At 34.7% G+C, this 15,104-nt stretch overlaps 3 protein-coding genes across 3 annotated transcripts; 1 reads left to right on the top strand and 2 right to left on the bottom strand.

Moving 5' to 3' along the window:
* Positions 1-1,838: 1,838 nt before the first annotated feature.
* Positions 1,839-3,727, top strand: LOC102618833 (expansin-like B1). The gene is made up of 5 exons (XM_006485307.4): positions 1,839-2,075; positions 2,160-2,266; positions 2,665-2,846; positions 3,052-3,184; positions 3,296-3,727. The coding sequence occupies exons 1-5, from the start codon at positions 1,928-1,930 to the stop codon at positions 3,497-3,499; spliced, it is 774 nt and encodes a 257-aa protein (XP_006485370.1). The 5' UTR covers positions 1,839-1,927; the 3' UTR covers positions 3,500-3,727.
* A 429-nt stretch (positions 3,728-4,156) lies between these two features.
* LOC102619133 (putative pentatricopeptide repeat-containing protein At5g37570) lies at positions 4,157-6,865 on the bottom strand. The gene has a single exon (XM_006485308.4). It carries the CDS (start codon positions 6,568-6,570, stop codon positions 4,645-4,647), a length of 1,926 nt encoding a protein of 641 aa, XP_006485371.1. The 5' UTR covers positions 6,571-6,865; the 3' UTR covers positions 4,157-4,644.
* A 143-nt stretch (positions 6,866-7,008) lies between these two features.
* LOC127901912 (LRR receptor-like serine/threonine-protein kinase EFR) lies at positions 7,009-12,651 on the bottom strand. The gene is made up of 3 exons (XM_052440085.1): positions 12,036-12,651; positions 7,774-9,780; positions 7,009-7,620 (listed from the first exon to the last, which is right to left on the bottom strand). Exons 1-3 carry the CDS (start codon positions 12,643-12,645, stop codon positions 7,262-7,264), a joined length of 2,976 nt encoding a protein of 991 aa, XP_052296045.1. The 5' UTR covers positions 12,646-12,651; the 3' UTR covers positions 7,009-7,261.
* Positions 12,652-15,104: the final 2,453 nt, after the last annotated feature.

The raw sequence follows: 15,104 nt of genomic DNA, 5'->3' as shown, positions 1-15,104 counted from the left end.
AATTATGAAGATGCTTCTGTTGATATACAAAAACAAATTGATATACAATGTTTTATATTAATCGGCTCAGCTGTGTGCAGTGATTGGGTTCTCAAATAAAGAATGGCTTCATATATATATATATATCTATCTATCTTGTTAATAAAAACTATAGGATTAAGATATCATCACCCACTTAAACACAACGCTTTATCGCTCGAACTTACATGACCGCGGATGCAAAGCCACGTATAGCTGAGCAACAACCGAGGAGGCTTCTAATATATTTAATTTCAATTAGTTTAATAATTCTATAAATAAAAGCTTTCAATCTCTACAAAGCTATCCATGGCCATGGGCTCCTCATGTCATTAATTCATACTGTTGCTTTCACGCACATCGTTGATAAATATATATATACATAGAACACAACTAGCAAACTTTTGTTGAAATGTGGGTGCTTTCCTTTCACTTTCCAGGATTCTGCAGCCTGTGTCCGTGTGGTCACATTCATTTCACGAACTAGTGGGAACTGAACGCGATGATCAATAAGATGCCTAATCTACAGTCTGCTAATGCTAGAGAACCTAACTGTCCCCCCAATATTCTTATTCTAATCTCAAGCAAGACTCATCGTTGAATTCCGCATTCAAAGTACTCAACCTGCATATTCAACAGTGACAAGGTCAGGTGCCAATGAATCAAGAATATTTTCAATCTCTATTTGTTGTGATACTTAATTAATGTTAATGCTAATTAATGTTGGGTCAAGTTTTAAAATTTACTGCACAATCTATGTCTATAATACAGGCTAATAACTACAAAAAATTTGTATCTCAACTAATATGTTAGCAATTATTGTCTCGTAGACTGACAAGTTATACACACAAATACATATACATACATACATAAATATGTACATATGGAGATTGTTAGTTTTTTCTTATTAAAATTAATAAATATCACTTAATTTATTTTTTAATATATCCGTATTTTCAATACACTTTTATTCATATTTATTAAAAATTGAATAAATCACATAAATTGAAATTAAAATAAAAAATTTAAGTACTAAAAATAAGAAATATAAGTTTCAATATGAATAAAAAAATTAATAGTAATATTTTTTTCTTGTACTTTCTATTATTTTTTAAATTTTTCTAAAATAGTATATTTAATATTTTCAAAATCAAATATCAAGTAAATGACTCATTTATCCCTATTTTCTTTTAAATCTTTGGAGCAAAGTGGTTATTAAATATTATGAAGGTAATAGAAGGATAAACATTATAGATTGATTTCAGTAAGTTAGAAACTGACAATATATACACATATCTGTCACATCACTAATTCAATTCAAATTTTATATCCTAAAATTTTGTTGTTTGGCATTACGCTGCTCACATCTGCAAATATGCTTTTGACATGAACAAATATCAATAAAAAAAATAGAAATATTGTTTGAAACAACCATAAATTCATTAATATGCATATAGACTTTTTGTGGATAAAATTATGAGACTTGGGAGTTTGAATTTGATTTTTACGGATAATATTCTTTCACACTAGAATTAATATTTACCTATATGAACTTCTGCTAGCAAAACGGTGAAAATGTTTACAGCGGAAGGAAAATTGTAATAAATTAATCAAAGTTTGAATTGTCAAACTGGAGGAATTGTTCACATTTCCAAAATGAGTAATTCTATTTAGCTAGGCCTATTGGAAAATATTGTAATCCTGATAGAATTCCACTAGTAGTTTAAAATAAAAATAATATCTAGAAAGAATGTCAAATTTGGCAAAAAGTTCACCAAACTTGGGGGCTGCAAATTCATTATAAATACTACAGACCTCGTTCACTTCATGCATATTCAATCATACCAAATTCAATTCCTCTAAGCTTTCCACTGAATTAGTTATCGTCTCCTTTTTCCCCTAAAAGTTAATGGCTCTTTCTCTCAAATCCTTAATGCTCCTTTTAGCAACTCTATGTATTATGCAAGCTCTGGCAGCCGAGGCTGAAACATGTCCCGACTGTTTCATTCGATCTCGAGCAGCTCACTACCCAAATTCCGATGAACAAGGAACTGATTGTAAGTTAATTAAATAATGATAAAATAATTAATAAGATTATTTTGTTGTTAATTACGCAATTAATTCTCACGAGGTGCATGCAGCTGGTGCTTGTGGGTTTGGTTCGTTTGGAGCAACAATCAACGGTGGAGATGTATCGGCCGCATCTGGTCTCTATCGTAATGGTCTTGGCTGTGGCGCTTGCTACCAGGTACATATATCCAACCAAAATGCCTGAGAGACAAAGTGCTAATTGAGCACCGACGGAAACAGGGTAAAGCCAATGCTGGTTTAGCTTGTTTTCAATTAAATGAGTAAACCGGCACCGGTTTTAACCTTGCTTTTGTCAATTCTTTTCTGTCTAAATATTATTTTTCAAATGCAACCAAACAAAATTTTCAAACAGTCATTGTTTCTTTTTTTCAGTTTTCCGTCTTGTATGCTTAGCTGGGGCAAATGCTCTTTTAATCCTTACCGTTTGAGTTAAATGCGTAACTATTTTATGTAATTTCAAACTTACCAGCATATTGGATATATGTGATTATTATTTTTAATCATATTGTCATAATTTCTGTTTATAATATATTTGTGTTTCAATGATCACAACAGGTTAGGTGTTTGAACAGCTACTATTGCTCAGACAGAGGAGCAACGGTAGTGATTACGGATTCAGGCTGGGGTCCCAATACCGACTTTATTTTGAGCAGGCGAGCCTTCGGCCGAATGGCTCAAACCACCGACGCGGCAGCAGCTCTGTTAGCACATGGTGTTGTGGATGTTGAATATAGACGGTATGTAAGGCTAGTCCATGTGAGAAATGATGCTCAGGTCCGGTTGTCTAAATATAAGCTACTATAATTTTACAGAGTAGTACAATTTTAATTACAGTTCAAATCTGAATTTTATAACATCCGACGTCCGTACTTATATTATAGATGAGCTGTATAACTAATTAATGGGAAACTTATTAAATTTCTATGTGCATGCGTGCAACAGTGTTTCGTGCAGCTACCCGTACAAAAATATCACAATAAAGATCGATGAGAAAAGCGACTATCCTCATTATTTGGGATTTGTCATATGGTATCAACAAGGCAAAAAGGATATCACTGCTGTGCAGCTCTGTGAGGTAATTAATTGAAAACAAAATGTCCTTCAATTAATTAATTAATGCTTTATTATTGACGAAATTACTAATTAATTGCTTATAAATTTGGATTTGTTGCGTAAATATTTGCAGACTAAGAACTTTGCGTGCAAGCTTCTGGATAGGAGTCATGGAGCGGTATGGACAACCACGTCGCCGCCGAGCGGTCCGTTGTCTTTGAGGATGTTTTTTAGCGATGAAGATGGAGACGATGAGTCGTGGGTTGTTCCTGTTAATAACATACCACAAGACTGGAAAGCCGGAGAAACATATGACACCGGAGTTCAAGTCAACTGATCTCATTAAATATATATATATATAGTGAGTTTCCAATCAGAAATTACTGACCATGTTAAAATCAAAGATAAATAAAAAAAAAACAAAGATTTTCAATACCAAAATATATTATATTAAAATTTATGTTAATTTTAATATAGTCAAAGATCCTGATTGAAACATATATATAGAGCTAATATTGACAGAATTAATATTTGTTTGTTCCAAATAAATTTCCTTTTATACTGTTATGTAATGTTTCTTTTTTTATGCATGTTGTGTTTATTTGTTGATTAAAACATTAATTTCAATAGAGTGATCGGCATGTGATATGAAAAACAGAAAATTCATGTAATCATTGTATTTGTTGGCTAATAATAATATTTCAAATTTCAATATTATACATACTTTTAAGGGGTAAGGCCGACTTCGTCCCAAGGCTACAATAAAATTTCCTTGCCTTGTCTTGTCTTAAAAAAAAAAAATGCTGTCATATTGGACTATTGAGGAGGTAACTGCTAACCATGATCAAAGTAAATATCAGAAACCCCTTGCACCTTTATACAATGGTCTCCACTCTTTCGACAATCTGTGTTGCACTTGGTCAGAACACAGAAGTGCATCATCAAACTACAACTAAAAAGGTTGAATGTTGGTAACTTGAAGACAAAAGTTCAATCAGAATGGACTGGCACTACAGGATTGATCATTACAATTTGATACATATATTGCTATGTATGAACAAGGTATCCAATACAAACTAGTTTGAGTTTCTCCTTACAATGAAGACATCCCAGCAGGCAATGAAAGAGAGATACCACTAAATTTAGGATAAGCATTAGGATAATTGTATAATAAACAACACGAAACATGTAAAGCACAATGAATGTATCAGTACATGGTACGTACATCAAAAATAAATAAATTTGGAGTGCGGAATCAACACACCTCTGACATTGATCTCGAACTCTTGGGTTAAAGCACAATTCTTCAGCTGTGCCATGGAGTTCTTCGCCACTGCCTTATGTTTGTATCCTTCAAATATTTACTCTCTTCCCTTTAGCATCATCGACTTAAACCAGCTACAAAGTTCCCTTCCCCAGAATGCATAGCAGAAATGTACATTTGCACAATTGAGAGACAAGCTTTTGTGAACAATTTCTATGTCATTGTATACTTATCTGACTCGCAACATCTCTGCGACACATTTTCATCTGCGCACCTATCTCACCCAACATTGAGTAAACAATGCATTTCCGATGCGGTGGGCAATTCTCCACAATAGATTCAGATGCAAATTCACCTGGGTGAACCAAGCTGGAGCCAACAGCTTTCTCTAGTTCCTTTTCCTTCATTATCCTTCTCAGATTTTCAACTTCATCCCATTTCCCTTCTGAGGCATAAATGTTAGATAACAACACATATGGCCCAGGATCTCTTGGTTCCAATTCCATTAGATGCTGTGCCACAATCTTCCCAAGCTCTGAATTTGAGTGTGTACTGCAAGCAGAAAGTAAAGCTCCCCATAAGGCTGGCCCTGCTTCCATTGGCAACTTACTAACCAGCTCTTCTGAATCTCTCATCAAACCAGCACGGCCAAGAAGATCAACCATGCAACCGTAGTGCTCCACCTTTGGCTCTATCTTGTAAATTCGTTGCATAAGATCAAAGTACCACCAACCCTCCAATACCATACCTGCATGTGTACATGCCGATAAAACACAAATGAAAGTGGCATCATTGGGCGTTGGACCTCTCTTTTCCATCTCCATGAACATTTCTAAGGCTTTCTCTCCTTGCCCATGCATACCATATCCCATTATCATAGAGTTCCACGACACAACATTTTTCTCAGTCATATTATCAAAAACATTTCTTGCCAAATCCATCACCCCACATTTTGCATACATTGTCAAGAGAGAAGTTGATAGTAACACATCAGGTTTAATCCTACACTTCTGTATATATGAATGAATCCATTGACCTATATCAATTGCCCCCATATTTGCGCACGCAGTCAAGACACTCATAAGAGAAGCCTCATTTGGCCTGGCGTCCCCTCTTATCATCCTATCAAACAATCTCAAACACTCGCAATAATCCTTACACCGCACATAAAGAGCCAATAATATATTCCAAGAAACCACATTCCTCATAGACATCCTATCAAAACAATTACGAGCTGATGTAACATTTCCTATTTTGGCATAACCGTCAATCATACAATTCCAAGAAACAACATCCCTAAATGGCATCAAATCAAACAAGCCATTGGCTGCTTCCATGTCGCCAACATCCACATACCCTGAAATCATAGAATTCCAAGTAAAAATATCTCTCTCAGGCATGAAATCAAATAGTTCACGCGCAAAGCCAACTTCCCTATTCTTCACGTACCCATCAATCATCGAATTCCAAGTCACCAAGTCCCACACAGGCCCATCATCAAACACTGTCCTCGCATCCAAAACTTCCCCACAAACCGAATACATATGAATAAAAGAGTTCCTTACAAACAGATCCAACTCAAACCCACATTTCACAATCCGGGCGTGAACCTTTTTACCTTCTCTCAAAGACCTAATCCCAGCACAAACCTTCCCTAACAACGGAAACGTATAATGATTATGCTCAACAAATTTGGCCATCATTTTCTCATAATAAAAGCTCAAAGCACCAAAAGGGTCATTCAACATCAAAAAACTCTTCATTATAGTATTACACATGAAAGCATCAGGTTCTTGAATACCATCAAAGAACAAAACAGATAGAGACACGGAGCTTAAAGAAGTGCAAAGCTTCTTTAAGACTCGGCTCGCGGCAAAAGAGTCTTGAGAGAGGCCTGAGACTAGGAGCTGGGTGTGGATTTGATGGAATTCTTTGACTGTTGAGCATGATTCAAGTTTTTGTAAAATGGGGTGGCTTAGATCAACAATTGGCAGTCGTTGATTGTCAGTGTCCGTGAATTTAGGTTTTGGTTCATTTGCCCAGAGTTTTGGTGGAGTTTTAGGAAGGTTTTTCTGGGATTTAATGAATTTGTCTAGTGAGAGAGATGCTTCTGTTGTTTTGGTGAATTTGAGCCTAACGCTCATCGCTGTGCTCTGGCAATGAAATTTGGCGGGAATTAGTGGGAGCTTTGCTAGCAGTAAATAATGCTACGGGTTGCTCAGTGAAATAAAAAAAAAAAAATTCATACTTACACTAACATGTATAATTGAATACACTGAACGAATAATTCTCTCTTCTTTTTCCTTTTTTTTTTCTTTTTAATAGTTATTTTCGTTCATGCTCAGACAAAACGTATCGTACAGGAATTCTTATATTTAGTTCCAAAAAAAAAAAAAAGGCATCGCAATGGGGGTAGAAAAGGGGAGGAGATCAACATTTCTGTATTTATTGATGACGCTCTAAATAATTTTAGTAATGGATGTGCGTTTCTGAATAATAATAAGAGAATTTTTAAAAATATCTGATTTTGAATTACCGATGGTTTCATTTTTAGGACGATGTAATTATATTACACTAAAAAGTATAAAGTTATCTTATTTTATTTAATCTTTTATTTGTATTATTTTTATAAATTTTTTTTTTTTTTTTTTTTTTTTTTGCATCCATATGATTACAATTCAAATACATTCATTAAAAATTTTAGAAAAAGATAATAAAAACTAGAAACAAACATCCGAAATGGGAAAGAATTGATGGGATTATTCTTCTAAACCTGTTGTTTATTCTTATTGCGTTATCACCGTCCCTTTCTCTGAGGAGGACTCGTGGGGATTTCTAAAGACGCAATGTGTTGGCATCTTCCAGAAACTTGTCTCTAATTTTTTTGAGTTTCGTTGCAGCGTCTTTCATATATAACCTCTGGTCCGGTAACTCCGCGCAACAATCTAATGCTAAATGGAAGATGCTTAACAAACAATCCATTCTGGCAGAAAAAAAATTCTCTTCTCGTAGTAAGTTTGCATCAGCAATTTTTGGCAATCCATGAGGTAATGACTCCTTCACCCAATTCTTTAAATTCATTTCTCCGGTGAACATTTCGTCTGTAGGCTTTTTTCTCGTGAAAGTTTCCAGCAATAAAATGCCATAACTATAAACATCACATTTGGATGACACAATTCCCTCTGATCCGAATTCTGCACTTTTCATTTTCAAATTAGCAGAAAGATATCTATCACAAAATAAATGATGAAAAAAAAAACTAATAATATTTGAATAATAATCGATGAATCTATGCCTATGCTTGAAAAATGAGAAAAAAATTATAAATTAGACGCCGAACATATTACCTGGTGCCATGTAACCAATTGTAGCGATTGTCATGGTCTGTATCACAGAATCATCTCCTTCACCTAAGAGTTTGGAGATGCCAAAGTCACTCACATGTGCAACCATATTTTCATCCAAGAGAATGTTGCTAGGCTTCAAATCACAATGAACCACTGGTGTTGAATGACCGTGATGGAGATATTCAAGAGCCAGTGCCACATCTATCATTATATTCAACCTGTCGGGGATGTCTTGAAAATAGTTGTGAGAATACAACCATTTATCAAGACTACCATTAGGCATGAACTCAAGCACCAAGGCTTTGAAATTTGTATTACAACAGCTGCTAAGGATTTTTATGAGATTTCGATGACGAACATTTCGCAGGACTTCACATTCAGAATTAAAACTCCTAAAAGCTTGCTCTAGTTGCAGATTAAAAATCTTTATTGCAACAGTAGTCCCATCAGAAAGTATCCCTTTGTATACTGACCCGAAGCCACCAGAACCAAGCAAGTTGCATTCATTAAATCCATCAGTTGCCCGTTCAAGATCTAGGTAGGATGTTCTTCTCCATGTTGCAAGAGAAAACAATTCTTCATCATCTGGACTTTTTGTACTCCTGTTTCGACGTCTTAGGAAGAAGATAAAGACAAGTGCTATTAGTACAACGCATATTATCGGAGGAAAAATATATTTCAGCACAAGTAGAGCAACTTTCTTGAATCCTTTGTTCTTATCTTCCTTGCAAGGTGGGACTTGGAGTCTTTGTGGACCACATAGTGCATAATTCCAATGAAATGATTGAGCTGAGAAGTTTCTAAAAGGCCCCTCAGTAGGAATTTCCCCTTCAAGCCTATTGTGAGATACATTGAATTGTTTGAGATGTGACAGTGCTACTAATGACTTAGGAATTCCTTCGGAAAGATTGTTACTAGAGAGATCCAAGGATTCCAAGCTTATCAAACTGCCAAATGATTCGGGGATAGGACCTTGAAATTGATTACCAGCCAAGGATAGATTCGTCAGATCTTTGAGACCAGCAATGGTTTTTGGAATATCACCTGATAACTGATTTCTTGATAAATCTAAATCTATCAAGACCTTCATATTTTGTATGTCCGAAGTGAGAGAACCAGTTAAATAATTTGATGACAAGTTTACATATAAGATGTACTCAAGAGCCCATAAGGCTGATGGAATACTAGAAGTGAGCTTGTTGGAGTTCAAGCGGAGTTCCCTCAGAGATGTCAAACTTGCCAAGCACGTGGGTATAGACCCATTGAGCTTATTACCCTGCAATGATAATGAATTCAACCGCTTTAACTGGCAAAGATCATAGGGAATGGATCCTTGCAAATGGTTGTCAGCCAGACCTATACCTTGCAGCTGTTGCATTCTTCCCATCGTTGTTGGAATAGTTCCCTTCAAGTCATTGCTATAGAGGCTTAAAAGTATCAAGCCCTGTAAATTTCCAATTTCTTGAGGAATATTACCCTCGAGCTGGCACTCGAATGCATAAAAATATTGAAGAGAAGAAGAGAAATTTCCAATTAATGGTGGGAGAGTGCCACGTAGTGGATTAGAACCAAAGTTCAACGCTGTTAGATTTCTGCAACTAGTCAAAGAAGAGAGAAAACTCCACGTTTCACTAGATGATTCGGTTGTCAAGTTATTAGACTTCAGGTGGAGCCTGCGGAGGTGTCTCAAGTTACCAAATGTATTTGGAATATGGCCGTAAAATGAGTTAAAGCTCAATTCTAGTGTTTGGAGTTTGGAAGCATTGGTGATGGAGTCGGGAATTGTTCCAATAAGTTTATTTTGTGCTAGAATTAACACCCTCAAGTTTGGAAGTGATTGGCCAAGTGTTGATGCTAGATGGCCTATGAGTTGATTGCCAAATAGATTAATGAGTGTTATGGTTGATATATTGAAGATCGTTGGTGGAATGGAACCACTTCGGTTATTGGGACCAAGAACTAGATACTGTAGGATATGTAGATTGCCAATCTCCTTAGGAATTTCACCTGCTAAGAATGCCAACATTAATTTAAGAGTTAATTGGGTTTTTCGGTAAATGTGATATTTTAATAAATAAAATTAACTAATTTTAATTTATAGATTTCTGATGATCGAGATTCAAGACTGGTTGAGGACCACCAATCGAGCTTGGATCTCTGATACCCTAGATTATATAATGTTATTTTTTATTCTTTAGCTAAGTTACTTATGTATTTTTCAAACATTGGTTTATGGTCAATAGATATTCTAAATTTTTATTTTAAATTTTATTCTAAATTATATGTCATTAATTAACTGGTTGGTAATTCTTTATAAGATTAAAGTAAATTAATTCTTACCAATTAATTAATGGTATCGTCTCATATGACTACTTATCATATTAGTAGTTTTAACGTAAACTACTTCAAGAACTAGATTCGGGTGAAATTTACTTGTAGTCTAGTTAAAATTTTCAATATACAGAAACTCAAATCTCAAATTCTATATGTACATGCATTGTCTAAGGGTAAAAGCACATTTAATCTCTTTATTATAGGGTTAGTGCCCATTTAATTTCTATATTTTTAATAATACCTCAAAACATCCATGTCGTTGAATTATTGACATCATTACTATTATTTTTTGTTTCTTTTGACTTATTTTTATAATATTACATTCTTAAAATATTTTTGTCATTAATAAAAATAAAAAATCAAATTACAATTTAACCTCAAAAAACAAAATTAAAAAAAAAGAACATTTATTGTTTTTTGTGGAAGCTCATGTATAACCAAAAAAATTAGTATTGTAAAAAATTAAATTACCAATTTTTTTGAAATTATTTTTAAAAAATTAATATATTAACTCATCAGCAGAGTGTTCTACAAAAATTAATATATATTCTTTTTGTTTCCATTTTAGTTTTTAGGGTTAAATTGGTAATTTGATTTTTCTCTTTTTATTAATGTCAAAAAAATTATTGTAAGACAAAAATATTATAAAAGCAAACAAAAAAAAATAAAAACTAACGGTAAGGGTGTTAATAATTTAACGACAAGAATATTTTAAAGTACTTTTAAGAACACAGAGACTAGACGGACATTAATCTCAATATATAAAAGTTAAATGAGCTTTTACCCCATTATCTTACATAGAATCCCTTATGCTGTTAAAGTAATGAATAAAGTAAAACACACATTCGAACACTATGTATTTTATCATGTACTATCAAAGTGTATCCTTTCCTTATTTTTTACACACATATAATAATGATATTTGTACAAAAGTTTACACATAAAATTGTATAAAAGCATTAAAGACAAATATATATATATATATATATATATGAGAAATAATTATTGCACCACCTCTATTTTGGCTTATGTTAATCCTACCACCATAAAATTCTAACATATTCTCTTTACGACCTTTCTTTTTAAATTTTTATCAATTAACCACTTTTGCACTAACACCGTTAAACAATTAAAATGACATGACAATTTTACCCCCAAATAAATTAAAATATTATTTTATTTTATAAAATTTTTGAAAAATGAAAAAAATTATAATTATAAAATACCCCTAAATTTAATAAAAATAAATCCCAAAATATAATTTTTATTAAAAATAAAAATTATAATTATAAAAATAATTATAAAATTATGGGATTTAATAAAAATCTCCAAAATTATTAATATTTTGGGATTTATTTTTTAATAAATAAATTCAGTTATATTTTATTAAAATTTTGTAAAAATATAATTTTTTGATAAAAATAATTATTAAACTTTTGCAAAATCTAAATTTAATAAAAATCAGCTGAGCACCTCTATTTGAGATTTTTTTTTATTAAATTGATGGGTATTTTAACAATTATAATTTTTTTTATTTTTCAAAGCTTTAATAAGATAAAATGGTCTTTTAATTTATTTATGAATAAAATTATCATTTTGTTTAAATTATTTAACGGATTGATACAAATTTAAAAAGAAAGAATATGCAGAGAACATGTAAGAATTTGTAGTGGTTGGAACTTGGATGAACATAAGGCAAAACACAGATGGTGCAGCGATAATTTCCCTATACACACACATGTAATAATGATATTTGTACAAAAATTTACACTAAAATTCAAAAGAATATATGTCTTTAATATTCATTATGTTTAACTTTTAGTCACGTACATAAAATTGATATAGTAAATAAATTCCGGGTCATGGATGCAAGCAATTGCAAATTAATATGCTTCAAAGAGATGAGATGGAAGTGGAAGCAAACATACCTTGAAGGTTGTTATAACCAAAATTGAGATTCATCAGCCTACTCAAATTTCCTATCCTCGATGGAATGCTTCCATCAATCATATTGTACATTATGTCCAGATTCTGCAGCCTTGATAAGTTGAAGAGAGAGTCGGGGATAAGACGTATGAAACTGTTATTTTGAAGAAATAAGTATCTGAGTTTGGATAATGCACCAACCCATGATGGAATACTTCCAATCAATTCATTATTAGTAAGACTAATGACTCTGAGTCGGCGTAATTGCCCCAGTTCATTGGGCAAATGGCCATGAAAATTGTTGTGACTAATATTAAGATATACTAGAAATGAGAGATTTCCCAAATGTGGTGGAATGGTACCTCCGAGACCCATATCTGAAAGATAAAAAGCTATGACTCTACGATGACGAGCACCACAAGTTATACCAACCCAATTGCATACTGGATAAGATATGGACCAATTATTTGCTAGGACACCACGAGGATCAGAGACATGGAGTTTGAATGCAAGAAGGGCAGATTGATCCGTTGTTATGTTTTTAACACCCGTAGCAAACAAGCACTTTAACAACAACATAAACAGAGGAACAAAGTAAAATAACAAGCGCATATTTGGTCTTTTTACTTTATATAATGGCTAGTTGCAACAAACTAAGTACTATAAATGAGATTGATATATGATTTTTTTTTTTTGAATGAAAATAATCATTTCATAAATCAAACAACACTGTTTAATACATTCAATATCTCGTCTGGAATATGATCCAGCCAGACAGCTGAAGTATTTGCTCCTACAGCAAGCTTTGCCAAGGAATGGGCACAAGTGTTACAGGTTCTTGGAATATGTCTGAACTTGACCTCTTTAAAGTCTCGTCGTTGCTCTTGGATGTCTGAGATAACCCAGCTTATACCTGTTCTACTGCCCTTGGTGTTGTTAAGTAAGTCCACAACTTCTTTGCAATCTGTCTCCATGATCAAAGCGGATAGAGAGAGTTCTCTTGCTATCTGCAAACCCCACTCCATCGCTTCAGCTTCTGCAAAGCTCACTCCCTCCCTTAGTGGAACTTGCTTTGTGCCTGCCGCCACTATCTTACCACTTGGGTCTTTTATAACAGCTCCCAATCCTGCTACTTGGTCCCTGTTATTTATTGCTGCATCCACATTAACCTTGAGAAAATTTCCAGGTGGGGGCTCCCACTTTTTCTGCACAATCCTTTTGACATTATGAATGTGAGATGCATCTGGTTTTCGGGCTCTATGGTAGGCTTCTAGAAGTGATTCAGCTTTTGCTGCTGAGGCTCTTGGGTCTGACTTTTTTCCTTCGAAAATCCTTTTGTTTCTTGCAAACCATATTGCCCAACAGAAAGCTATTGTTTGCTCAGCCTTTGTTTTTCCCCAAGTGCTCCACACCTCATAGATGAATTCTAGAATATCCTGATTCTGGGCATTTGATATTTGGACTGAAGAAGTGGCATGATACCAGATTTTCCTAGCTGCTTTGCAATCCAAGAGTGCATGTCTGACTGTCTCCACCTCCCTGTTGCACCCCTGGCATATTGGATCTTTCAAGCATTTCCTTTTCCAAAGATTTTCAGCCGTTGGCAATAAATTCCTAGCTGCCCTCCACATAAAAATTTTCATTTTTTCTGGTAACTCCATGGACCATACAGCTTTCCATCTTTTAGAGTTTGATCCAGAGTTGCTAGGCTCATCAGGAGCTTTGAGTTTAAGGGCTATCTGATATCCGCTTTTTACTGAGTATTCTCCATGCTTGTCATAATGCCACATCATCTCATCCACCTTTTGGCTTCTTGGAAGAGGAATTTTGAGAATAGCCTCAGTATCTTCTTGCATAAAGTGTTGGTTCAGCTTTGCCACATTCCAGTTGTTTTCATCATCCATCAGCTCACCTACAGTTGTATCAATTGGCAAGGTTGGGGGGGAGATCGGTTTAAATGTGTCCGGTCTTGGTATCCAATTGTCTTTATACACCAAAATGTTACTGCCATTTCCAATACGCCACCTCGCTCCTTTTTGAATCACTTGCCGACCCCATAAGATGCTCCTCCATATAAAGGATGGGTTGGAGCCAGGCTTTGCGTCTAAGAATGAGCAGCTTTTAAAGTATCTTGCCCGAAGAACTTTGGAAACCAGGGAGTTTGGGAATTGAATCAGCCGCCACCCTTGCTTTGCCACCATAGCTTGGTTAAAGCTTATGAAGTCTCGAAATCCCAATCCGCCCCTACTTTTTGCACAACTCAGTTTGTCCCACCGAGCCCAATGGATGCCCCGCTTGTCTTTTTTTGAGCCCCACCAGAATTTTGCGATTTCACTCTGAATTTCCTCGCATAAGCCTTTAGGGAGCTTGAAGACACTCATGGCGTATGCAGGGACGGCTTGAGCAACAGCTTTTATAAGGATTTCTTTGCCTCCACTTGAAAACATTTTGTGCTGCCAATTATTAATCTTGCTTAAGACCCTTAGCTTGACTTCTCTAAAAAAGCTTGTCTTCTTCCTTCCTATCATTGATGGGAGCCCTAAATATTTTTCATATTTGGAAACCACATTGAGGTTGAAGATGTTTCTTATTGCTGCTTTCTGCTCCTCAGGAATCTTGCCTCCAAAAAACATTGATGATTTCTCAAAATTAAAGATTTGTCCCGACGCCTTTGCATATCTATCAAAAATTCCCTTCAGGTGCTTGCATTCAGCCACTGATGCAGTTGAGAAAACCAAGCTGTCATCCGCGAAAAGTAAATGGGATATTGTGACATCCTCCGCAAATCTTAGGCCGCTGATGCGTTTTTTCGTTTCTGCCTGTAACAACAAACTTGAGAAGACTTCTGTACAGATGATGAACAAATATGGGGAGAGGGGACAACCTTGCCTTAAGCCCCTCTCTGGATGAAAGAAACCTTTTGGGGTTCCATTGATGATTACTGAAAAAGAAACTGAAGTAATGCAGCCCATAATCAGTTCCAGCCACTTCCTTGAGAAACCAAGCTTCTTCATTGTTTGTTTCAGAAAAGTCCATTCAACCCTATCATACGCTTTGCTGATGTCCAACTT

Source organism: Citrus sinensis, chromosome 4 (assembly GCF_022201045.2).
Source record: "Citrus sinensis cultivar Valencia sweet orange chromosome 4, DVS_A1.0, whole genome shotgun sequence".
NCBI classification, from domain to species: Eukaryota; Viridiplantae; Streptophyta; class Magnoliopsida; order Sapindales; family Rutaceae; genus Citrus; species Citrus sinensis.
This window is presented reverse-complemented; position numbering and strand designations above follow the sequence as displayed.

Bases quoted from the DNA above. Each gene is read 5' to 3' on its own strand.
- LOC102618833 (XM_006485307.4), top strand. From the start codon at position 1,928: ATGGCTCTTTCTCTCAAATCCTTAATGCTCCTTTTAGCAACTCTATGT. The intron at 2,847-3,051 runs GTATGTAAGGCT...TGCGTGCAACAG, and splicing joins GTGGATGTTGAATATAGACG to TGTTTCGTGCAGCTACCCGT. The intron at 3,185-3,295 runs GTAATTAATTGA...AAATATTTGCAG, and splicing joins CTGCTGTGCAGCTCTGTGAG to ACTAAGAACTTTGCGTGCAA.
- LOC102619133 (XM_006485308.4), bottom strand. From the start codon at position 6,570: ATGAGCGTTAGGCTCAAATTCACCAAAACAACAGAAGCATCTCTCTCA.
- LOC127901912 (XM_052440085.1), bottom strand. From the start codon at position 12,645: ATGCGCTTGTTATTTTACTTTGTTCCTCTGTTTATGTTGTTGTTAAAG. The intron at 9,781-12,035 runs GTATGTTTGCTT...CATTCTTAGCAG, and splicing joins TGGTTATAACAACCTTCAAG to GTGAAATTCCTAAGGAGATT. The intron at 7,621-7,773 runs GTAATATGTTCG...TGAAAAGTGCAG, and splicing joins AATTGGTTACATGGCACCAG to AATTCGGATCAGAGGGAATT.